This window comes from Phacochoerus africanus, chromosome 14, assembly GCF_016906955.1.
Source record: "Phacochoerus africanus isolate WHEZ1 chromosome 14, ROS_Pafr_v1, whole genome shotgun sequence".
Taxonomy (NCBI): Eukaryota; Metazoa; Chordata; class Mammalia; order Artiodactyla; family Suidae; genus Phacochoerus; species Phacochoerus africanus.
In genome coordinates this window covers 11,921,486-11,947,821 of record NC_062557.1, presented here as the reverse complement: position 1 = coordinate 11,947,821, position 26,336 = coordinate 11,921,486, and the positions used below count along the sequence as shown (strand labels likewise).

Genomic DNA, 26,336 nt, shown 5'->3' with positions numbered 1-26,336 from the left:
TACTTAAATTTTAGTTAAGTTAAATGTAAAGACTGGCACTTGATTCAGGTACTGGGAAACGTGTAATTGCATTTGGAACAATTTTTTTTTCTTTTTTTTTTTTTTGGTTTTTGCTTTTTAGAGCTGCACAGTAAGAATCTCTCTATAATAATCCTTATATTGATTACATGTTGAAATATTTTGGATATATCGAGCTCAATAAACTACACTGTTTAATTCAATTTCCTTTTTTTTTTTTTTTTTAGGACCGCACCTGTGGCACACGGAGGTTCCCAGGCTAGAGGTCCAATCAGAGTTGCAGCTGCCAGCCACAGCTACAGCCACAGCAATGCCAGATCTGAGCTGCGTCTGCGACCTACACCACAGCTCACAGCAATGCCAGATCCTTAAGCCATTGATTGAGGCCAGGGATCGAACCCACAACCTCATGGTTCCTAGTCGGATTTGTTTCTGCTGCGGCATGATGGGAACTCCCCAATTTCACTTTTTTTTTTTTCCCCTAACGCGGCTACTAGGAAATTTAAAATGATGCACATGGCTTGCATTATATTTTTATTAGCCACGTTCAAAACTCTAGATTCCTGAAGCCCATGTGAGGGCCACACATCCAGCTGGCTGCTGTCAGAAAGGCAGGAAAGTGATTTCGGAGAAGCAGATAGTGGATATGCTCTTTCACGTCGCATACATTTAGAAGCTCCCTGGTGCTCTAGTCATTGAGGATCCCTTGTTTTCACCGCTGTGGTACAGGTTTGATCCCTGGCCTGGGAACTTCTGCTATGCTGTGCGCCTGGTGTCCCCCCCCCCCAAAAAAAAAAAGATGTGCATAACATGCATTTAGGAGTTCCCATGTGGTGCAGTGGGTTAAGGACCTGGCATTGTCACTGCTGTGGCACAGGTTTGATCTCTGGCTTGGGAACGTCCACATGGCCCCGGCATGGCCAAATAAAATAAACTAAAAATAAATTACATGCATTTAATGAGCCTTTAGGATATGACATGCTAGATGCTGAAGGCACAAGGTCAGCTGGCCGTGTCCCTTGACTCAGAGGGCCCAGTGGTTGAGGGGACAATTGCAGTCCAGTGTGAGCAATGCTATGATGGGGTGGGGGCGGGGGGTGGATGCTGTAGGACCTCAGAGACCAGGTACCTTGCCTATCCTGGGGAAAGAGAGAGGAGAAGGAAGAAAATGATGGGATGGGACAGGGGTGGTGTCAGGAAGGAGAGGGGACAGGAAAAGGAAAGGAGCTGAAACAGAGGAAGATGGCCTGAGAAGCAAAACGGGAAGAACTTTGGATGTTTCCACTGCTGGACAAAGAGAAAAATGGCTGGCAGTGCTGGGATAGGCATGCAATTCACCAAGAGGGTACTTTGTGAAAAGAAACATCTCCCTGAGTTCCCATTGTGGCTCAGAGGGTTAAGAACCCAATGAGTATCCACGAGGATGCGGGTTCAATACCTGGCCTCGCTCATGGGGTTAAGGATCCAGCATTGTCCCAAGCTGCAGCCAAGGTCACTAGGTCACAGACGCAGCTCAGATCCCACATTGCTGTGGCTGTGGTGTAGGCTGGCAGCTACAGTTCCGATTCACCCCTAGCCTGGGAACTTCCATATGCTACAGATGTGGCCTTTAAACAAACAAACAAACAAAAACAAAGAAACATTTCCCTAAGAAAATGCTTCTTTTCCACAAGAGGATTATTTTGGGGAATGGAGGGAAGGCAATTGATGAAGTGCCCGCTGCTATTATTCGTGCCCTCACTTATGGAGAAGATTAAATAATTGAGAATAGGGCCACAGAGGGCCAAATCTTTGGGGAGCCCAAGATATAAATGGAGGTACATCAGAACTCACTGTGCTTTTCCTAGTGAGTCCATTGAGTCAAGTCTGTCTGTCCCAGGGGGAGTTAAATAGCCCCCAAATCCCAAGTGTGTCTGTGATCTATGGGATTCTTAGAGAGAAAACCACCAAAAGCAGGAGGGGTCAGTGTTTGACTATCGGAGCACCTCACCTTTTCTGCCAAAACACACACGTGAGCTCCTAAATTACAGAGGATGAGCTTGGCTTTAAGGGCCTCAGATCCCACCTAAGGTGGGGCCGCAGAACCGCAGCTCCTTGAGGAGCCGGTGTAACGCTTGGGGCCATGTCCCTTGCCTTCTTCGAGGCCCTGAGCCGAAGTCCAGGGTGAGGAAACAACTGAGGGCTGGTCCAAGACGCACTGTGTGTCTGCTCTTCTGTAAAGCACCCATTGCCTTCTTGGGGCGGCCTTGGCAAGGACAGGGAGGCCCAGACCTTCGGCAGGCTTCTATCCAAGGGGCACAAAAGCCCCCAGCCAGGCACTGGCTAATGAATGACTTAAACACAATGCTTCAGCTGAACCTTCATAAGTGTTCCCCACCAGGATCCAGTTCAAGAGCCTGGGGAGTTGGATGTTTTTGAGGTCAAGTTCAGCCCCCATATCTGTAAAAAGGGGACAATTTAGATGTCATCTCATTATATTCTCCCAGCCAGTACTGACCTTGCTCCCAGCAAGAGAAGCCCCCCACCCCCACCCCACGTGTGCTTTAGAGAGTCCTGCTCGGGCCCTCTCCTGGTGCTGCCCCTACTCAGAGTGCAAGGCCAAGGGCCCCACCCACAGCCTGTGCTCCCCCCAGACCAGTGGATCCCACAGTACCTATTCAAGCAGGCCTGTGCTATACAGCAGGACCTGGTTGTTTATCTAGTCTCTATGTAATAGTTTGCCTCTGCTAATCCCAAACTCCCAGTCCATTCCTCCACCCCCATTCCCGCTCCCCCTTGGCAACCACAAGTCTGTTCTCTTATGTCTGAGTCTGTTTCTACTTGATAGATAAGTTCATATGCGTCATATTTTCTTTTTCTGTTTATGGCCATACCCACAGCATACGGAAGTTCCCAGACTAGGGGTCAAATCAGAGCTGCCACTGCAGGCCTACACCACAGCCACAGCAACACTGGATCCGAGCCACATCTGCGACCTATACCACAGCTTGCAGCAACCATGGATCCTTAACCCACTGAGCAAGGCCAGGGATTCAACCCTTGTCCTCATGGGCCCCATGTCAGCTTCATAACCCACTGCGCCAAAACAGGAACTCCCATTTGTGTCATAGTTTAGATTCCACATATGAGTGATATCATGCCGTATTTGCCTTTCTTTGCTTGACTTACTTGGCTTCATATAATCATCTCTAGTTGTATCCATGTTACTGCAAATGGCTGGGTAATATTCCTTTGTGTATATATATATATATATATACACCACATCTTCTTTACCCATTCCTTTGTTGATGGACATTTAGGTCGCTTCCACATCTTGGCTACTGTACATAGTGCTGCAGTGAACATTGGGGTGCATGCATCTTTTTGAATTATAGTATATATACATTTTTCTTATTGTTGTATCAACCGACCCTGCCGGGGAACACACCAGCTGCTATGAGTGAACCTGAGCACTGGAAAGAGAAGAGACGTTTAAACCATAGAAGGAAGGGCTCAGGAAATATACGGGAGAACATTCTGACCAGGACAATATTGCTAGACCTTCAGAAGGTTTTTAAAAAAGTTTGGTGGCTTTGTCATCAGATAATTAAAACTGGACCTCTCATTTATGGAGCCAGACTGAGCACATTTGTTCTATTTTTTTTTTCTTTTCATAATTTTTTTGTCTTTTTAGGGCCACACTCACAGCACATGGAGGTTTCCAGGCCAGGGGTCAAACTGGAGTTGTAGTGGCTGGCCTGCGCCACAGCCACAGCCATGCCAGATCGGAGCCATGTCTGGGACCTACACCTAGCTCACAGCAATGCTGGATCCTTAACCCACTGAGCAAGACCAGGGATCGAACCTGACTTGCATCCTCCTGGATACTAGTCAGATTCGTTTCTGCTGAGCCACTACAGGAACTCCCCACTTGTTCTATAATTTAATCCTCAGGCCACAACTTTATGTCTAAATACTCCCACTTTACAGATATAAAAGGGTAAGGCTCAGATCTGTTAACTGGGTTCTCCCCAAGTTCCCACACCCAAACTTCATGCTCTCTCTGGGAAAGAAAACAACTGGCAAATTTGATGTGCTTCTTATGGTTTAACCAGAAAAGTAGATTACCTCAACTCATTGCTTAAGGGAATTTTTCCTATTACCAGTCTCTGTATTAGCTCAAAAAAGGGAAAACGATCACACTGCAAAATTGCTTACCATGCAAGGAGCCGCTTCCCCTTGCTTTTCTTTCCTCTTCTTCTCCTTTGTGGGCCTGGTGTAACCCTCCCACTGTGGGAAAGGAGCTAGTTAGCAACTAAGGCAGGAGCCAGACCTCCACGTACTCATCCTCTAGACCTCTGACTCTGTGATTCTGACTCAGCCGTTGCTACCAGTGCCTGAATCCTGCCATGTGCGAGCCCTTCTTTTCCTTAACAGCGGACACAGGAGTTCAGAGACAGATGCACCGAGGACCTTCTTGGCTCTGGGGAAGCCAAGCTGCCACAGTCTAACAAAGGCCACGTGGACCACTTCTCTGCGTCCCCGTGTGAGCTCTTACTGCTTCACTGGTCAACTCATCTTGGCATTTATCCTTGGGCAAAGGCTAGGTCTAGAGGCCATGACACGTGATACTACCTGGCTAGCCAGCTAGCCACAAGCATGGTTCCTGGAAGCAGCAGGCCCAGGCCTGCTAGTCCAGGTTCTAAGGAAAAGTGAACTGCTGCAGCTGGATTGGGAGCAGAGGATTTTAAGACACAGGAATCAACTGAGACTTTGCACACTGAAACCTCTTTGGAGAAACGGAATGAATGTTACAGGACCTTGACCTGTTACAAGCAAGGGGCAGCCCATTGACAAGCAATAAAATATAAAAAGTATCCCTCATCTCGAAAAGCTATAAGGGGAAATCAAGGGGAGAGACTGAGCGGGATGTTTTGAGATTCCCAGAAAGCATCTCAGATTTACAAGCAAAGCCTTGTGTTTAGTGTTATATAAATAGACTGCCCATAAATCCGGCCGATGCAGTAAGCAAGGTGTAAGTTTCTCCAGGCGGAGAAGCTTCGGAGAAGCTGAGTGAGATCACAGCTGGTCAACCGCAGCTCTCCGATCCTTCTTGGAGGCTGAGAAAAATACAATCAGTAATTAAGGCCATGTTTCCCATTAATAATGACAGCAACAAAACCCACCAACAACGCAGCTCCCATGCCGAGTTGCCGACAAAGCTTTCCACGTGAGAGGCTTGTTCTGGGAAGGGCACCATCACCGTTCATTTACCAAAAAAGTTGCCTTTCCCTATTGAACTCACGTGTTGGGAACATCTGGGGCTTAGGCCACCCCGTAAATATTGCCAGAAGTGTGGCTCCTCTTTTTTTATTTCTACATCAACCACCTGGAACATTTTACAAACCAGAGGCTGAGCTCCATCACAGCAGATCTTACCAGAATCAGCCTAAGAGCTGGTAAGCCTTAAGGTGGCAGTTAGCGCAAAAGGGGCTGGGAAAACGGACCGACCAACCACCCAACCAATAAACAAACAAACTTAACTATGGAGCTCTATGGAGCCCCATGGTTAAGTACAGTTAGCTCCCTGTTTCTTAAATTTGATCTTCAGGCACCTGGGCACTTGGCAGCGGTGGCAGGGGGTGGGGGGTGGGGGGGATGAGAGGTGGGTGGTGGTTGGAGCACCGCCTGGATTTTGGCATATCAGAAGGAGCACTGGATGCAGACTCAAAAGTGGGAGCAGGGGGATTTCTCTTTTGGCTCTGCAACTGGCCGGGCTGGATGAGGTTTTGAGTACAAAAGGTTTTCTTTCCTTCGGCTTCCTCCTGCTATGGGAGCGAGGTGAATACTGGGTGTTCCTGGTCAGGCTATTGTAAGCAGAAAGTGAGATAAAATAGGTCAAAGTGCTTTGGGGCAGTTAAAACATCATACACTCACACACACACACACACACACACACACACATATACACACACACACACATGACACAACTCTAAGGGATTTGTATTATGGCAGGTCTAGGGAATTCCCTTCCTTTTCTAGTACAATAAAGGAAGGTAATGGCAAGTTGATGGCTATTTTATTTATAAGAAAGAATTAGAATCCACCTACGTAATGATGAGGAGGAGACAGAACAGAGCCACGCAACCCCGGATGTGTCATCCTCCTTATTAGAAAAATTAACACACCATTCAACCATCAAGTAATGGTGACTGATTTTTAAATAAACATATCTAAACGGGTGTCGTCCTGTCCTAGGAGGGAGTAGTCATTTTGGAAGGCGAAACATTTATTTAAATTATATCTTCCCATCATTCCAAAAAATGTTTTATACTCCTCTCTTGGAATTGTTCCTAGAGCCTCTGGCACATTCTTTTGAATACATCTGAGAGTGACAAATTTTTGTCCTTTGTGGATAACACCGATTTGGGTAAGCAGCCCAACGTTTTTTTGGCACGAAGTTTGGTAAACGAGCTAAGTAATGCCACTTGAAAACAAAACCTTTTTTTGGAAAAACAAACAAACAAACAAACAAACAAAAAAAAAAACGTGACTATAAGATAGGAAACCTTCTTTCCAACAGAAAAATTTTCGCTCTGTTCCAACAGAAAATTATGAATAGATTTCAGGAATTGGCAGTATTGCTAGAAAGGGCCCGTTCCATCCTCAGGTGACCACATCCGAGGAGAAAAGCTGTTTGGAAATGTGTTTCTACATTTTTAGTCACACCTTCATTATTTATCTAGCAAGATTGTTGGCTACCTCAATTCCGGAAGGAAAAGAGCATTGCAACTAACTGACTGTTTAATCATTTTATCACTGCGCTGCAGGGCATCTGAATCCCTCATTTGCATATGGATTACCTGGCTAACAGTACAGTTGCTTCCAATGAAGTCACTTCTGGGCCTATTGGAAATGGGAGCACCCAACAGATCCAATTCCAACCAAGAGGCTATTCCCTTCAAAAGTTTGGATTTTTTTTTTTTTACTTCAGTTATGAAACTGTTTATCCGAAAATTAAAGTATCACTAACTAATGTCATCCCAATGTAACCTGAACCAAGAGCTACGATAGATTTGCTTCTGGTGCAAATAATTTAAATTGTTAGCACTGTTTTAAACTAAACATAACCACACTTTCATTCACTGAATATCGCCCACTGTGGGTGCCTCAGTGTTAAATAATGTCAATGACTTCTTTTATGGAAAATATTGTTTTCCCTATCTCATTTTTCTTTAAGTGGGGGTGAAATTCACATAACATTAAATTCATCATCTGACCATTTTAAAGTGTACAATTCAGGGAGTAACCTGGTGGCTTAGCAAGTTAAGGATCTGGCATGGTCACTGCTGTCGTGCAGGTTAGATCCCTGGTCCAGGACTTCCACGTGTCTCAGGCATACCAAAAAAAAAAAAAAAAAAGTACAATTTGGGGGCATTTAGTACATTCACAATGTTCTGTGAATTAATCATTACCACTGTCTGGTTCCTAGACATTTTCATCACCCAAAAGAAGACCCTGTATCTACTTCTCTTTTTTTTTTTTTCTTCTTTTTAGGGCCTCACTATATGGAGGTTCCCAGGCCAGGAGTCGAATTGGAGCTGTATCTGCTGGCCTCCACCACAGCCACATCAATGCCTGATCTGAGCTGAGTCTGTGACCTACACTACAGCTCACGGCCACACCAGATCCTTAACACACTGAGAGAGGTCAGGGATGGATACTAGTCAGATTTGTTTCCACTGAGCCACGAGGGGAGCTTCCAGGAAACCATGCATGTATTAAGCAGTCACTCCCCATTCCTCCCTCCCATGGCTCCTGGCAACTCCTAACCTGCTGTTTACATGGATTTGTCTATGGCAGGTATTTCACAGAAATGGAACTTTACAATATGTGGCTTTTTTGTGACAGACTTTTTCATGTAGCATAATGTTTTCAGGGCTCTTTCATGTTGTAGCCTGTATTAGTACTTCATTTCTCTTTATGGCTGAATAATTGCACTGCCTGGATGTACATTTTGTTTTTCCACTCATCCACTGATGGATATATGAATTGATGCCCCCTTTGGGCTATTCTGCATAGTGCTGCCATAAACCTAGGTGTACAGTTTTTTCTTGGAATGCTTGTTTTTTTTTTTTTTTCTTTTTAGGGCCACACCCGTGGCACATGGAAGTCGAATTGGAGCTGTAGCCGCCGGCCTACATCAGAGCTCACAGCAATGCCGGATCCTCAACTGGGTGAGCGAGGCTAGGGATGGAACCCGCATCCTCATGGATCCTAGTCGGGTTCTCTAACCGCTGAGCCACAAAGGGAACTCCCTTGAATGCCTGTTTTTAGTTCTTTTAGGTATATACCCAGGAGTGAAACTGCTGGGTCATGTGGCAATTCTATGTTTAACTTTCTGAGGAACCGCCAAACCTCTGGCTCATTTATATGCTCACATTTTCAAGGGAGCTGGATTACCAGACAGTTCAAAACAGTTGGACTACTGCAGCCAAAACTCAGGCGAGGTCTGAAGAGATCTCATTTTTCAGAAACATTGATTAGAGCAGCTGGGCCAGTTCTGAGCTAAGCTTGTTCCAACACAAGGTTATAGGCAGGGCTTTGAATAGCTTTCTCTGCTGTTTTACATGTCACAACATGAACTGGCTGGGCAGGAATACCTTCCTGCCTCCTAGGCATCCTTGGTTCTCCATTACGTTGCACACACTTTTGGAAAAAGAAAAAAAAATATGTTAACTACTTAACTGATAGGCTTCCCTCTTCCTGTTTTCGTAGAATTCAGATTAGCATCTGGAGTCCATATAGAAAGGGTGCTTGGAGGCCAGTGCTAGACCCCTGCCCTGGTTCATCCTTTCATGGGTGGAGAACAGAGCCTCCCAAACACTAGCTGAGGCCACAGAGAGATCTTGCAACCAGGAGAGACGTTTACCCTATATTTTACCTGAAGGCACCACCTAGTGATTCTGACCCTAACAATCCTTAGATATTAAGAGTTGAACCTACACTACTTTGTATATTGTAGCTTGTCCACCCTGTGGGCTTGGCCAGGACAAGAGGAGATAATCCCACTACAGGCACTGTTTACTGCAGCCAGTTTACTGAGTCATGAGGCTCCTCAGACATTAACCCAACCCAGACAGTAAACTGATTAGCACAGATTTTTAAAATTTAAACCTGTTCCTGAGCCTCTTGGGAGTGCTGACCTCTTTCTTCAGTTTCTGACGCATAGACGTTTCTGAGCCACAGAAGTTCTCATCAAGGAACATTAGGGTTGTACTGCCATAAACGGAGACCGCCCCAAAAGCCTTTTTGCACTTAAAACTAGAATACCAAGAATGAAGAAGTTGGCTTTTAGGGGCCAACCCAGCTGTCACTGGTCGCTTGTCTCCTGGCAGCCCTTCAGGTGTTCTGGCCTGAATCTGCTATTAGGATAGGAAAAAAGTCCCTTGTCTGGTCATATCCTCTGAAATCTGGCAGGAAACCTAAAATTTGCCGGCTCTTCTCCTCGGTCTGTTTGCTTATCTGCTTCCTTGTTAGGGAAGAGTCTGCATCACAGTGTCCGGTTAAGGGGGATTTTCACCATGACCTCACCCTACTGCAGCTACATCTAGATTTCAGCAGCTTGGGTTGGAATCCGCATCAATGAGACATCAACAACCCCTCCTCGCCCATCTCAGATTAACATCAACTCGAAGTCTTTCTCCTCCAAGAGATGATCTTTGTAGGGCTCAGAGAACACCGAAAAGAGCTGCGGGCCGGTGTTGGGGAGGATGTGAAGATGTTTGGTTAACGTTTTGAGCTTGTGAGAGCAGGATGTCAAGGAAGATACTCTAAGAAAACGCACCAAAAACTTGCCCAACTCGCGCTCGCTCTTTGAATAACATTGAAGCCAATGGCCTCGAAATTAGGAGAGCGAACGATGACAGCCGGCGACCCGCACGTAACCGCGGCGGGAGCGGTTGGGGAACCCAAAGTGCTGCATCTGAGTTCTGCTCTCCGAGCCCCAGCCTCCAGGGCTCCCGGAAGTAGCCCTTGGGCGCGTAAGTGGGTGCAGCTAATTAAAGGGAAACAGAAAGTCTGGCTCTGCAAGGCGCCCAGCCCGAGATCACATGACCACAAGGCCCCACCCCTTCAACCCCTCCCCGCGCGCGCCTGACGGCGGCCGCGAATTCACAGTAGAACGTGATTCTCCGGCCCAGCGCACGGGTCGGAGGAGCCGCCGCGGCGTGCGAGCGCGCCCCCGGAGGCAGCGGGCACGCGCACGTCCCCCGGGCCACCGCCCCTCCCAGGCCCGCCCTCCTTCCCTCCCTCCCTCCCTCCCTCCCTCCCTCCCCGGCTCGCCTGGCCCGCCCTGCGAGTCAGTTCGCTGGTTCCCTCCCTCCCCCGGCGCGCTCGGGTCGCCACTGCGCTCCCCGCCCTCGAGCCGCGGTGCCGGAGCCGCCCGCCGCCCGAGGAGGAGGTGGAGGGAGCCGGAGGGGCCCGCCGAGGCGGCGGCGGCGGCGGCGGCAAGATGGCGGACTTCCTGCCGTCGCGGTCCGTGCTGTCCGTGTGCTTCCCCGGCTGCGTGCTGACGAGCGGCGAGGCCGAGCAGCAGCGCAAGTCCAAAGAGATCGACAAATGCCTGTCGCGGGAGAAGACCTACGTGAAGCGGCTCGTGAAGATCCTGCTGCTGGGTGCGGGCGAGAGCGGCAAGTCCACCTTCCTGAAGCAGATGCGGATCATCCACGGACAGGACTTCGACCAGCGCGCGCGCGAGGAGTTCCGTCCCACCATCTACAGCAACGTGATCAAAGGTGCCGGGCCGGAGTCGGAGCCGGAGGGCCGGGGGCCGGGGGCCGGGGGCGGCCGCGGGCCGGCGCGGGACCGGGCACCGCCCTCGTTCGCTCAGTCCCCAGAGTAGAAACGGGCCCGGCGGGCGGGCGCGCGGGAAGGGGGCGCGCCCCGGGCACCGACCCTGCCTGCCCGGGGTGCCCTCGCCCCCAGCGGAGGGGATGCCTGGGGGTGCCCTTTTTCCCTCTTGCTGCGGGGCAGGGATCCCGGCTGGCCCCCCACCCCCCACTCCGCCGCTGGCCTCGCCCCCTGCGGGAAGGGAAGTGAAGAGAGCCGGGTGCCGGGAGTGCGGGGTACCCTCTCCTGTCTTCCCTCCTCCGGACGAGGCAGCAGACCCGACAGCCAACCCCAGATCCTACACCCTGACCCCATGCCCCAGCGCTGCCTGCCCAGCCTCGCCTTCCCGGGTGGGTGGGTGCCCGAGTCACATGGGATCGGGGCTGCTGCCACTTCCCTGCTTCCTTGGCCCTTCCAGTGTTCTGGAACCATCGCAATGAGGAAACTTTTGCCCGAGACTCTGGTCAAGGGCGAACGGTGACAGCTCTTGGGCCCTTTGGGGCAAGGATATGAAACTTGAGGGTGTCCTGTTTATTGTACTGGCATCAGGAAAGAGTAGCCCCATTTAGTTAGTCTAAAAAAGTTCGCAGCGGTGGTTTTTCGCCCGGGTGTCACGGTGGGGCAGGATGTTTGCCTGTAATCACTATGCAACACGTTCCACTCTCCTTTTGCTTAGTAACTGGGGGCCGGAGGGAAGGGGTACCACCACTTGCTTCTACTACTTAAATTAAACTGTGTGTTGATAATAAAGAATCTTTGGCCTAGAAGTGATGCAGAGCCTGTACAGGTTGAGTCAGTGAATCAGTGTCGCCTCTGCTTCTGTTTGTCAGTATTTTTTAAGTTAGAGTTAAGCCTTGTTAATAAGTGAAAAACGCACAAGAACTTTATTTCTGGTCTTTCAAAGAGCTAAGAGAAGAGGGATTTTATTTTTGTCGTTTGAATGTTAGTTAGCACTTCATTTTCTTTGTATCATATTTTCTGCTTTATAAAAGGCATTTGCCAAAGTTGTGGTACGGAGTCTGGTACTTCAGGTGTGTCAGGATTCTCTCTGTTGCATCTGGGTAGCAATTATCTAGGAGTTCGGCTATAGATTTCAAGCTTTTCCAAGCAGCATTTTTTTCAGTGGGATTTTTTTGTTGTTCAGGAAGTGCTTAAGTTACTCTCTGGTGTCACTTTTTTTTCTCCCAGGATTGAGTAGAGGAAAACTCCTTGGGGGGGGGGGGGGGCAAGGGGAAGCTTTGTGGAGCTAATAACGGGGGAGAGCACTGGACCAGGAACTCATAGGCCACAGCCAGCTCTAGTACCTCTGCAGTTAAGTTATTAAAAAAAACCGGTTGTATTTATCCCTTCTTAACGTTTAGTAGTGCAACATTAATTGAGGTGTCTTTCAAAGCCGAGGACTCTGCCTAACCAGGCTCTAATTGAAGGTACCTTTGTATACTGATGCCCAAACTTAAGGAGTTCTGTCAGTGAATAGTTAACATGTTAACTGATTATAAGCCAGCTAAATAAACATCTGGCCCTGTTTTGTTTTTCGTGTTTTGGTTTTGTTTGTTTGTTTGTTTGTTTTGTCATTTTAGGGCTGCACCCATGGCATATGGAAGTTCCTAGGCTAGGGGTCCAATCTGAGCTATAGCAGTTGGCCTCTGCCCCAGCCACAGCTACAGCTATGCCAGATCCGAGCCACGTCTGCAACCTACACCACAGCTCACGGTAACACTGGATCCTTAACCCACTGAGCAGGGACAGGGATCCAACCTGCGTCCTCATGGATACTAGTCAGGTTCGTTTCTGATGAGCCACGACAGGAACTGTACCTGGCCCTCTTTTAACACCTGGTTCTCACTGTGCTCTGACTCCTAAGTGTGACCTACTTTGAGCCTTGATTATGAGATGAAGTCACTAGCCATCTACTTTTTTGAGTTGGCATGGTCAGAAAATTGACAGCCAAACAGTTTTTCAGTTATCCAAACAAGTGACCTAAGAGCCATGTGATTATTGAGAGGGACTAAAAGTAACAGCTTAATGATAGAAATAATGGGTTTGAATTAATCACCATGAGTTTGAAATCTCTGTTTTTATACTGTTTTTGCAATTGGTCTTCCTCCTTTTAGGGAAGTCTAACTAAGGCCATCCTGTGCCTCACACTGATTTAAAGCTTGGTATTGGGAGTTTTTGAGTTTTGAATGTTTCCTGGAAGACTCAGTGTTGGGCTCAGCTGGTGCTCAGGGACCAAATAGGCCACAGGGCGACATTGTTTGTTGTTGACATTTCATAAATAAATATCTCTTTGAGGGACTCAGAAAACCTTGCAGATCCTTCTTCAGAGCCTGGACGTGCAGGCTGTACGTACAACTTTATCGTTTCTTTTTCCTTCACTAGTTTTGGTTCTCTGGTGACAACATTCTACGCAGAACTTACTTTATAAATGAGAACATGTTAAAATCCTTCAGGAAGTACTTGTGGTAATTGCATGTGCTTTTCAAAGCTCTGATTTTATGACTGTGAATAACAGTTTTTTTACACTGAGAAATTACTCTACTTTTGACTGTTAGTCTTCATTTTTGGAGGCACTGGTCCTGGAGTTCTCAAGAAGTTTAAGGAAATAATACTGGAATCAAATCTCTTGAGAATATCTAATGACTTTCCTCATACCTTTTTTTTTTTTTTTTTCCTCCAAATGAAGGTATGAGGGTGCTGGTGGATGCTCGAGAGAAGCTTCACATTCCTTGGGGAGATAACTCAAACCAGCTCCATGGCGACAAGATGATGGCCTTTGACACTCGTACCCCCTTGACCGCCCAGGGAATCGTGGAAACTCAAGTTTTTTTGCAGTATCTTCCTGCTATAAGAGCTTTATGGGCAGACAGTGGCATACAGAATGCCTATGACCGGCGTCGAGAATTTCAGTTGGTAAGAGATTTGTTTTTTTAAATGTCGTGATTCTAACACACCTTTTTCACTGACTTCCACGATGTCATGTATCTATCCAGGATTTTAGCCTTAGAAATTTGGGATTGCTATATAGATGGGCTTTTTAAACTAAGCAAGGTGAAAATAAGGCAAATCCCATAGTTTTGGTGAAGCTGTTATAACTAGTTGGTTATTTTTCCTTTTTGAAAGTTAAGGTCATGATGATTTTCTTAGGTGCTTTCATCTAGTTTTGTTCTACTTTTAAAAGTAATTTCTTCCCAATTGTAGCAACAGTATTGATCTTTACAAAAATTTGATCTTTTGCTCTTAGATTCAGAGTTCAGTAACTGAATCTAATTGTTCATATGTGCTTGTTCATCCTTGGAGGTATTTATTTTATCATACACATTAAGTTAATATTTAAAGGGATTAAAATCTGTAATAATGTTTAACAGTCATTGTTTTTGTATATTTGAATGTCATGAGTTTTTTAAAAGACTTCTAAGCACATTTTACAAAATGCACCTTCTTAAAAAACAAAATCTGTTATTATTATTATTATTTTTTTTTGGTACCTGTTTCACATGGGAAGCACCTAGAATTTATTTTGCATTTATTATTTCTACTTTGTCTCAGTAAGACTCCCTGTAAAACTTTGTACCTATTACACAGCATTAAAGACAGAGTGGAACATAAAAGATCTGATCTAGGTTAAAGATACAAAAATAATAATTGAAATAGATTTTTTTTTTTTAAATCAAGTGTTTTGTAATTTAATTGTGAATGCTTCAATTGTATTCAGGGTTTTATTTGCCAAAGACCGGAAAGATCCCAGGAATGATAGCAATCTAGACCGCATGCAGTTTGGAAGGCGTTCAGATTTGAAGTGTTTTACTGTAATATGATCAAAATAAAGTGACAGTTAAAAGTAAAACTGCTTAGAAAGTTGTTTGATGTCACTGGCATTAAAGCGATTCACATTTATGGGTGTGGCTACGGAATGACATACAGCCAGCAGTCTTTGCTATTACAGTGTGTGCTCAGAAGCAGTCTTGGCTATTAAAAGTTTGAGAAAAGTGCTCATGAGAGCTTTTGCTGCGACTAAGACTTGTGTCTTTACGTTCTCTGAATTATGGATTTCATGTGTATCAAACCCCCAGCGCTTGATTATGTACTGCCTTGTATAGTTCTCTTTGGCATATCTTGTTGAGTAATTGATCAGTTAAAGAAGGGCAGAGACTGCCTCACATAATTGTTAAAATTGAGTTGCCGGCAGCATTATATGTTGAAAATTATGAATTTAACTTGAGAAGTGACCTCCATCTACTTCTCTGGCTTGGAGTTAATTTTTGTCCTCCACACACCCCTTCTCATCTCCCTTTTTACCCTCCGTCCTGTTTTTAAATGCTGGGCTGCTTATTTTTTCTTCAGAATTCATTTTCTTAGGAAACCGCACTTTGCACTGTCAGTTTTCTCAGGATGTTATTCATCATTCCAGGTCAGGAAAGAAACATCCATCTGCAGTAGCACACGTTACGTGTTGATTCAGTGAATAAACAAACAACTGTACTGTAAAGAGCTCTGTGGGAAAGTTCCATTAAGTCCATTGAGTTGAAGTTGGGCTTCACTTGACACTTCTTGAGTTTGAACGTTCACGTCTTACCATCTCATTGTCATCCCTGCTGAGAACGCATTCCCAAGGATTTATTCGCCATTGAGTATGAATCAGTAAAACCATTCAGGGCAAGGGCCTGCAGGTCCTTAACTTGAGGCAGCTGATGCTTTTAGAGCAAAGAAGGCTTCAAGGACAAGGAGAGACAAGTTCCAGAAATACATTTTTCCTGATAAAAAGTAGAGACACAAGAAAGGAACAGGGAGAAATCCAGTTTTAAGCTTCCGGAGGACAGAGGACTTTTCCTGTGTGTACCCTCTGCATTGGTGGTGGTACCTGGCACGGGTGGTAGGTGCTCAGTTATTATGTTTGGTTAATGGCCTTCTGGATGTTCTGCTTGGCCTTGGCAGTCTCTTCAACACTGGGAAGGCGGTTTTGCTCATGGAAGTTTTTCCTCAAAGTCTTCCTCCTTTCCTTCTCTTGTCTACACACCCAAGTCCCCAAGTCCTGTCTCTTCTGCCCCTGGAAAGTCTCTGGTGTCATTCGCTCCTTCCCACCTTTCCATTATTATCCTAGTACCACTTGCTTGGACTCTCAGGTAATCTTGTTTGAACATATGTGGGTTTGCTCAGAAAGCATTGCTTATTCTCCATTGCTTCCAAAACAGAGTTCAGCCTCTTTATGTGAGTCAGGACTTACCTACAATTCCAGTTTCATTAGACTACTTCACATACCCTCCTGGAGCCTTTCGAATCCCCCATGCCCTAATCTTCTGCCTCCGTAACTGTCTTCACAAAGTCCCTCTGCTCGGATTTGTCATTCCCGTATCTGCCTGTGAGGTCTTCCCCTTCACTTAGGATAATGCTCCTCAGATTTTAATGTGACTGCATGTGGTCCGTGGACCCCTTGCATCGGGTGCAGCTGGAATACTCAGCTTAAACAGAACAAGGTGCACTTGCCTAGCCTCAGGAATCTGGGAGGGGACCCAGGGTCTGGATTTGTAGCAGACATCCAGCCTCAGGTGGATTGGGTGGGTCTGCTCCGTGCCCACAGTGCTCTGGGTCCTGAGCTCTCTCCTGTGAAGCTCTCCCCGGTGCTTCCTGCGGGGATGCGTCTCCGTAGCCTGCATGCGGCTGACCCTCATCTAGTGCTTCACCTAGTGTTCCAGGTCTTTGTGTGTGGGTCTTCCTTTGGTTTGCCTTTTTTTTGTCTTTTTCTCTCTCACTAGCATAGGGCCATCTGTATGCTAATTGTTAATTTTCTAGGAGATGGGAAGTTCTTGTATTCCAGAATCAATTTTTCTTTTTTGTTACATTTGACAATGTAATATATTCTTGAATCTTGAGTAGAAAAAGGAAACATCAGGGGAAATGGGAGGAGTTAGCAGATAAAACAAATTTAGCTTTTTGGTTTCAATTAACACTTGATTATTAAACGCAGTAATGCAAATTGAAATGTGAAAAGAGCTTTTAAGTTTCTCTACGGCCTTTTTTGCTTAAGATGAATGACTGCTCTTTAATCCGCTTTGGGGACAAGGGTAGGGTAGCACAGCTTAGGTTTTTAGCAGGCCATCCGTTTGTTGGTAATAACTTTAGATGCAAACATGAATGTTCTCATTCCCCAGTTGCCAAAGGCAAACATTTCCTTTTCTGGTTAGTTTCATTGTGGGTGAGCTAAATAGCGTACTGTGTGGAAAAAGAAAAATCTGAAGCTTCATGTTCTTGTTATAGCACGTGCTGCCTTTCTTCTTCTTACAAACTAACACACTGAGGATAATATATCCCAAAAAGTGGTCTCATGTAAGTCGCAATTAAATATCTGTAATGCTCTGCTTTAGCTGTACGTTCCTGATAGCCTGCCACGGTGCTGAGGGGCACCCTCTCCTTAGAGAAGCTTTCATGACCATAACCAGGGAATTTGCTAACTTAAGTGACTGGAGAGCTGGGAGTCAGAGGTTGGCTGGAGAGCAATCCACCTAGAGAGAGATAGCAAAACTAACAAAGTGGTTGGGCATCACCGCCAATTCGGTTTCTTTGGAATGTGTAATATACAGTTACTTATTCAGGAATATAGGCAAAATGTATAGAGCAGGTTGTACAGGACGAGGGAGTGTGTGACACCCGTGTGAGCCCTCCTGTGTTCCGTAACACTTTGACGTTGTCAGCATTAATGCAGCTTCCTGTAATGACCAGTCTTCTTTGCAGTTCCTCTAGTCAGAACTGTTGTCTTTGTCATCCTGGTACCTGCAGTTGGACTTAATTTTTTTTAACTCAAGTAGTACATTTTGTTCTCAGTGATAGTTACACTTCTTCAAGCAGATGAGCTAATTTTTTCATTAAATAGAGCTGCCCTTTAGTCTGGTTGACAGAGTAACTACTTAGACTCATGCATTGGCTGTGAAAAGGAGCTGAGTGCTAAGTAAAACCGGAACTTTGAGCTAAAATGTTTATTTGCACTGCAGCATGGATTTGAAATACTTTAGAGTTAGGGGCATTTGTTTGTTCCTTAGGATTTGCTTTAAAGGGTGAGTTATTATCAGTTGTAAACTATTTTCATGTTTCTGTTGTAGAGGAATTTGATCCATTTTCTTTATGAGTAAAATAAAAAAAGGACTTTAAGTTGCTAAAAACCTACTCATTCTAGGCTTAGGGCAAAACCTTTCAGCCTATATAACAAGGATTATATATTACATTATAACTTTTAAAGATTTGAAAGTTTAGGTCTCTATAGAATTTGTTTTCGGTGAACTTTGATCAGCTGTCAAAATGATGATATTTTATCTCAGCTTTGGGAACTCAGCTAATGTTGACATTAAAAACAAAGAGGCTATTTTGGCATGTGTTACAGTTTTAATACAACTTTTTGAGATTGTGTGTCTGTGCGTGTAACACATATCACGCACACATAAGTATATCTCCTGATGTGTTGTATCAAGTTGACATGTGCATGTTACATCCTTTTATTTTTGGTAGAAGCTTGACTAGCTGTGATATGTCTGAGCTCTAGGTGCTGAAGAGGAATTATAAAATACTGTGCTGCTTTTTATATTACCTTTTATTGCTATTCTTTACCAGAGCATGGACCTAACCCGGGAGAAAGTTTTGTGAACTTGCTTTTTTTTTTTTTTTTTTTGTCTTTCTGCCTTTTCTAGGGCCGCTCCCGCCACACGTGGAGGTTCCCAGGCAAGGGGTCTAATCGGAGCCATAGCCACCAGCCTGCGCCAGAGCCCCAGCAACTTGGGATCCGAGCCACGTCTGCGACCTATACCACAGCTCACGGCAACGCCGGATCCTTAACCCACTGAGCAAGACCAGGGATCGAACCCGCAACCTCATGGTTCCTAGTCGGATTCCTTAACCACTGAGCCATGACGGGAACTCCATTGTGAACTTGCTTTTTTAAAAAGTGTGATGGCCAAAGTATCCTGTATGCGTTCATCTTTCACAGGTAGCAGCCCAACCAATTTGCTGTGTCTTGTCATGTTAGCCCCAAACATGTGCTAATTTTCCTCCAGTAAATTAATTCAAGTGCTGAAAATTAATTCTATCACTTTTTAATACCTTGTGATTTATAAAAATTGCTTTGTACTTTTCAAAGTACATTAATTATTTCTATCCCATACATTATCATTTAATCCTTAAGGGAAAAAAAAAGACAATATGGGCTTATTTCACAGATTAAAAAATTCAGAGGCAGAGCATTTCCTTCAGATTACGGAGGTAGTAATTGATGCTGGGACAGACCCCAGAACCTCCATCTGCTGACTCCTGGTTTGCAGGGCTGGCTGCTAAACCATTTTGCAAGCACTTAAAGAGTTCTGTCCCTGGAGCATTCTTTCCGTTCGTTCCCAGCCTCTTCTGACCAATACTCATACACTCAAAGAGGAAACACTCCCCTCGTAAGTTCTAGCACATTCTGTTAAATATGTAAGGTTTTCAGAAGAATACATAGCGTCGCTCTGAATGCACACAGCTCTTTTTATGTTCTGGACTCTTCATAACATCCTTGTGTCGTTCTTTTCTTACTTTTATTCACTTAGATTATGGCTGTGGTGGTAATGATCATCTTAGATGCGGTGGCTCTCCTGTTTTGAGGTGGTGCGTACGGTTTATCCGAACCACCGTGCATCGTGGTGAAAGCTGTTTGAGTGTTCACCTCCTTGAAAACTAACTACTAGTGACCCTTAGCTGATGTTTCATCAGCAAATACGGTTTTTAATGTACCCTGAAAAGTGGGCGTTTTATGTCAACCAGTTATCTCAAGAGCAGCCATATATATTTTTCTAGGTAAAGGACATTTGGAAATTGGCACATATCTGGTGTACAGTTGCCCAGACTTGCTTTTGGTTTGGAGAAAGGCATATCAGAGCACTTTTATTGTTTTTTTGTTTGTTTTTGGGGTTTTTTTTTATGAATTCCTTTGCAGTGTTTCTCATGTAGTTAGTGGTCACAAATTTCATTCTGCTTATGAGCTTTTCAGATTGTAGTTTGTTGCAGATTTTTGTTCCGTTTAGAAAGGACCTATTTCTGAGAATTAACGGTTTTTTTAATATCCTTGTTTGAAAGTACGTAGTTTTTTCTAGCTATATGATAATAATTCACTTTAGTATATGTCGTGAACTTTTTTTTACCCCCAAGAGCTTTTGTTAACATCCACATTATTAAAATGGACTGATATGGATCAAGGAAATAGTTTTGTTTTGAAAACTGGACTTTAGTGGCCTTGGCTAAATTTACCAGTCTCTTTCGGAGACAGTAGTTGCTTATCTTTTCAAATCCAGTCTCTCTTATTTCAGCATAACAAAAAGGATTTTTAAATCAGTGCAGTGGGTGAACTTTGTCATCCACTACTACTCTACAGTAGATGCAGAATCTTCAGTAGAGTTAGTCTTCACTGATTTACTTTGGTTTTTGGTCTAAGTCATAGGACTTGTTTTGTGTGTTTGGTTTTGCTACATGAATCTTTACTGTGTATCTTCCAAACAAATTAGAAAATAACCATGTTCAGATTAATTGATGTATTTTACTTACTGTAAAACATTTTTACAAATGGTTTTCACCTGGTGACCTTAAAATGTGATGGGGTTTTCTGCTGTACTGTGGAATAAAGTCAAACTAGATGGCCAGTCAGAACTCTTGTCCTGGTTCTGTCATTTACTGTGTGAGCTTGAGCAAGTCCCCCAGCCTCTCTCTGTCTGTAAAATGGGGATAGTTCAACTATTGCTATTCATTGTTGTAGGGATTGCATGAGGTAATTCATGCAAAGCCTTTGTCACAGTGCCTGACACATATGAACTGTTCTGTCATTATCCATTAATTTTTCTGATATGCCATATGCACAAACCATAAGTAGTTTTCTGAAACGTAAAGCATTGTGAGCTTTGGTTGGATTAGCTCTCTGAACTTGATTTCCAGTATAAAGATTCCAGATTGTAAATAATGCAGAATATGACTTGCATTCTTTTTAGGCCATTTGGTATCTCTGATGAAGGTAGTCCATCAAAGAGAGGTTTGAGGTTTTCATTGCTGCATTGGTTCTTGCTTCCTTTCTGATGTCACTTTGCTTGATTTTCAGATTGAAAATTCATGATGTGGTTCTTCATAGCACCCTTTTAACATCTTGCGATGATGGGGATGATATCGTCTCAACTTTTAACGTTAGAAACATTAACGCCAAGTATTCCACCACAATGTCCATCTGAAAGTCAGCTCTCTCTACTTATTTTATTTTTTATTAATTTTTTATTTATTTTATTTTTGTCTTTTGCCCTTTTCTAGGGCCGTTCCGGCGGCATATGGAGTTCCCCGGCTAGGAGTCTAATCGGAGCTGTAGCCACCGGCCTACGCCAGAGCCACAGCAACACGGGATCCGAGCCACGTCTTTGACCTGCACCACAGCTCACGGCTACGCTGGATCCTTAACCCACTGAGCAAGGCCAGGGATTGAACCCGCAACCTCATGGTTCCTAGTCGGATTTGCTAACCACTGTGCCACAACGGGAACACCTCTACTTATTTTAGATTGACTGTTTTTCTTGTACGTGAATTACCGTACTGACCCAGATTAGCTGGTTTTACCTTTATCTTGCACTGTATTGGCTGTATATTTTCCATTTATTTGACAAATACATAAACTCTTTAAAAATTAGACTTAATCTGTCTTTCTGTGATGTGAGGTAAGTTCTGAAAGCCCTTTGCTGACATATTCACTTTAAACAAAAAATATTTTTTAAATGATGTGTCTATGTCTTTATGGCTAGTCCTCAATTACGTTTTTAAATGATTTTTAGGGAAGTTTCCATTGTGGCTCCTCGGTAACAAGTCTGAGTAGTATCCATGAGGATGCTGGTTCAACCCCTGGCCTCGCTCAGTGTGGCATGAATTGTGCCATAGGTTGCAGACATGGCTCGGATCTGGCATTGCTGTGGCTGTGGTATAGGCTGGCAGCTATAGCTCTGATTGGACCCCTAGCCTGGGAACTTCCATATGCTGCAGGTGTGAACCCTAAAAAGCAAAATAAATAAATGATTTTTAGCACATTGAGAATTTTCAGGACTCAAATGTAATGAAAATCACAGTGCTTTGAAAATAGTAAACCGTTTTATAGATGTATGGTGAAACTAACCAGTATTGTTCTTTCCCATTTTCAATATGAGATTGATAGCTGGAATTATTATTTAACTGTTTAGAGACTGTGCTCCTGAAACCCTTTAGATGTGTAGTCCAAATCAGCCAAATCGTTCTCTTCCTGCTGGAGAGCTGGTGAGATAACCTTGGCATGGGTGCAGGTGTCCTGCCGCTCCCACTGAATGTGCTGGCTTTTTTCCCCCTCTCCCTCCACCTGTCCGTCTGCCTCTCTGGCGCCCCCTCCACTTCTACACATGCCTGTTATTCTTTCCCTTTTTTTACCTTTTCTTGTGCCTGCGGCTTGGTGGCGGTCTTGTGAGTACTCAGGTTAAAGAGGGCATTTGGGCTTCTTTTCCATCCTGGAAAAATTCCTTATATTCATAAACTGTGAAATGATTTTTGGTTTTTTAGATTCCATGTTACTTTTTGTGAGATATTTAGAACTACTATTTTGTAAAAAAGCCAACTGAAAACAATCAATCTACTAGAATAAAGGAGCAAAATAAACAAATTTCAAATTTGCTCCTCTAAACAAAAGGACCATTTTATTAATTTCGCCATTTAAAGGCAATGCTAGCCAGCGACCAAAACTCTGGTAGTATCACGCCCCCCCCCCCCACCATCTCTTCCCCTCTCACCAAGAAAAATCGAAGTCTTTGGGTTCTTTGAGCCACTGCAGCTACATTTGGCCTGTTAATAGGACATTTCTCTTTTACTCTTCTAGAAAGGTTAAACAGAAAGTGCTGGAATAATGAATACTGTAGTTTCACTTTCCTTTTCAATATCCTAGTTACAATTTTCCAATCCCTGGGTAATCTATTTAAAATTATTTTTCTTTTAAAAGGACAAACTGCCTCAATAGTAATTGTAGAGAGAAGCTATCTTTTTTTTTTCTTTTTTTGTCTTTTTGCCTTTTCTAGGGCCACTCCCAGGTCATATGGAGGTTCCCAGGCTAGGGATCCGAGCCTCATCTGCGACCTACACCACAGCTCATAGCAACACTGGAACCTTAACCCACTGAGCAAGGCCAGGGATCGAACCCGAAACCTCATGGATTCATTAACCATTGAGTCACGATGGGAACTCCCGAGAGAAGCTATCTTATATCATGTGATTTGCACTTAAATTTCGTAACGTGAAATGTGATTGTTTCCGCTTATTGATATTAAGTAAAAGAAAAACTCATGGAGGCCTCTAGCAGTGAGCAGCTACACTGGCTTCTCCAGGTTGCTGCAGAGGTGCTCACAGGTCATTTCCTGGCCATCTCACTTCTCGAGGCCTGACAGATGAGAAGATGTACACATGTGTACTTCAGACAGATAAATTACTATTCAAATGAAAGATGGTCTCTAAATTCATTTTTATCGATTTTTTTAAACCTGAATAGTTGAATGCTTTATATTCACAAAGCTGCAAGTACCATATGTCCTTGCTGAAATATTTTTAAAAGAGTAATGTGATTTAGCCTGTTGAGTTAAAGTATTGTAATACAAGTGATTTGCTGTTTTTAATTGGTACTAACTGGCCACATTTGCAGTAAAATTGTCTTTGTTTATCTACAGCCTCAAAAATGATGGGGACATTACATTGTTGCTGTATAGATTATATACATTTCAGCTTTAGGCTAGGGTAAGGAGATTTATACTTGCTTAATTTTTTTTCTTGACTTTTAAAATTGTTATAATCAAATGTTACAACCAAATTTAAGGTTGGCGATACAATCTGGTCAGGAATCGGGGTCCCTACCTTTTTGTATTTTGCACATTTGGCCTTCATGTAAGATATCTTTCTTTTGAAAAAGAAGATTCCTGTTTAAAAAAAAATTAATTCTGTAGTACTTCACTCTTTCACAGGAGGGTGTGTGTGCCTCTACTTGATATGTTTATATGTAACCATCTGATATAATATGAAAGCATGAAGGTTTAGGGCATTACTTTACAAGACCTGTTCATTGTGATAATCTGAATTCTTTTCTCCACAAATGTGAAAAATGAAGATCACATGTAAAAGGGCAAGAAGGCACATTTCCAGAGGTGTGTTACTCTAACAGGAGTTAAACATGAATGAAAACGTTAACTGGCAGCTTTGAGCAGCCACTCAGTAGCATGTTACTGAACATCGCCATGAATGAGTCGGGCACTTTTTCGCAGGCTGGGTTCTTGCTGGCCCCCCGAGGGAAAGTAATCTTTATGCCCAACGAGATGCTGGCTGCAGGAAGCTGTAGTAGACCAGTAAGTGAATAATCCCACATGTGCTAAGTACTCTGAAGGAAAAGAGAAGGAAGCAATGAGAGCACGAGAGGGTGGCTGAAGATGTGACATTTAAGGTGAGACCTCATGGACAGGAGTCAGCCAGGGGAAGAGAAGGAAAGCCAGGCAGAAGGAGCAGTGTGTGTGCAGGACCTGAGGTGAGGAAAAGCTCGCTGGAGTGTGGAGATTGGAGGGCGGGAGGAGAGAGGTCACTCAACATTAATGGAGAGCCTTTGTCCTGTTGTGGGGCTGAGCCATCCTAGAGTTAGGAGACTGCGCTGCCATCGCTGGGTGGTGGGCGTGGGGATGCAGAGAGGACTGGATTCACGGCATGCTGTCGGAACAGCACTGGGCTGCTGGTGGATTGCATGTGAGGAGGGAGAGACGTGTTAAGAGTGACTCAGATTTTTGCTGTAATAACCAGGTGCGGGCAGTGGTACTTGTTGCTGAAATGAAAAGACTGAGAAGGAAATTTGAGGGGGGAGAGTAAGACTTTAGTTTGGGTTTATGAGGTTTTTGAGATCTCCAGGAGACATACAGCAGGAATCAAGTAGACAGTTGAATACGTGTGTCTGGGATCCTGAACAGAGCTTTGGCTAGAGGTAGAAACTTAGGAGTTTGTATTCAGATGATACGTAAGGTCTTTAGAATGCGTGCAGTTACCTAGGGTGTGGTGGTGAAAAAGAAATGAGGGTTTCAGAGAGGAGTCTTGAGGAACCTGCAGACCATTTGAAACTATTCAGAGGAGATGCTAACGGAGATGACCAGAAGGGTAGAAGTTCCAGAACATGTAATGCCATAGAAGCGAGGAAAGTGCTTTAAAGAAGAAAAAAAGTGGTCAGGGGTGCTGCGTGCCACTGAGAGGTCCAGTAAGGTGAAGATAGACGTGTCCTTTGATTTTGGCAGCAGAAAGTTGATGCTGACTGTGGCAGGTGATATGGGGGAGAGGAGCTGAGGAAGTGGAGAAGCTTCGTTTGGAATCAGGCTGACTGTCCTCATTTCCTTTTGCAATACTCTCCACCCACCTGACTTACTAGGTTGGGTTTTTTCCAAGCCTTTTGAAAGTTGAAGAGTACTCTGTATTTATCTTAACCAGTTTCTTTGAATCTCACTCTCAGAAGAAGAGTTACTGTCAGTTAATGGTATTGTTAATCTGTTAGGCCAGGCAAACACAAATAATGTGTACTTAATACCATTTCTTATTCAGTGAGGGCAATAACTTAGCAGTGATACAGGATGATACTCTTCATTCCTTTGTTCCTTTAGCAGGCATGTATTGAATACCTGCCCACACTGTTCTGGGATGAGCCTGTCCTGGGGACTCAAGAGCCGTCTGTCTGGGAGTTCCTGTCATGGTGCAGTGGGTTAAGAATCCACCTGCATGGCTTGGGTCACTGGGGAGGCACTGGTGTGGTTTTTAGCGTGGTGCAGTAGGTTAAAGGATTTGGTGTCGGTGCAGCTGCTGCATAGGTCACAGCTGCTTAGATTCAGTCCCTGGCTGGAGAACTTCCATATGCTGCAGGTGTGGCCATTAAAAAAAAAAAAGGAGTTCCCTTCATGGCTCAGTGGTTAACGAACCTGATTATGAACCATGAGGATGTGGGTTCGATCCCTGGCTTAGCTCAGTGGGTTAAGGATCCGGCGTTGCTGTGAGCGGTGGCTGTTGTGTAGGCTGGCAGCTGTAGCTCTGATTCGACCTCTAGCCTGGGAACCTCCATATGCAACAGGTGCAGCCCTAAAAAGGAAAAAAAAAAAAAAAAAAAACTGTCTGGCCTACCTTCGTGGAGGCTCTCAGTCTAATGAGCAGATAAGTCATCCAACAGTGGTCGCACACGATAGATAAATGGTGTAGAATACTGCATTTGTAGCTTCTCTGATAAGAGTACTGCACAATCAGTGTTTACTAACTTAGAAAAGCTCTAGGAGGGCAGGTGGTCCAGTTCACTTCATTTTGTACCTAAAATATAGGTCCATAAAGGTTAAGGTTGTAGCTAGTTTGAGTGTGAGGCTCACACGTGAATACTCCTCTCCCTTACTGCTCTGCATCCC

General features: G+C 44.4%; 1 protein-coding gene across 1 annotated transcript in view; it reads left to right on the top strand.

Moving 5' to 3' along the window:
* Positions 1-10,333: 10,333 nt before the first annotated feature.
* Positions 10,334-26,336, top strand: part of GNA13 (G protein subunit alpha 13) — a 41,012-nt gene continuing 25,009 nt past the window's right edge. The window contains exons 1-2 of the mRNA XM_047759320.1: positions 10,334-10,793; positions 13,574-13,800. Coding sequence (XP_047615276.1) covers positions 10,511-10,793; positions 13,574-13,800 — 510 coding nt within the window. The 5' untranslated portion in view covers positions 10,334-10,510. The remainder of the gene's footprint in view (positions 10,794-13,573; positions 13,801-26,336) is intronic.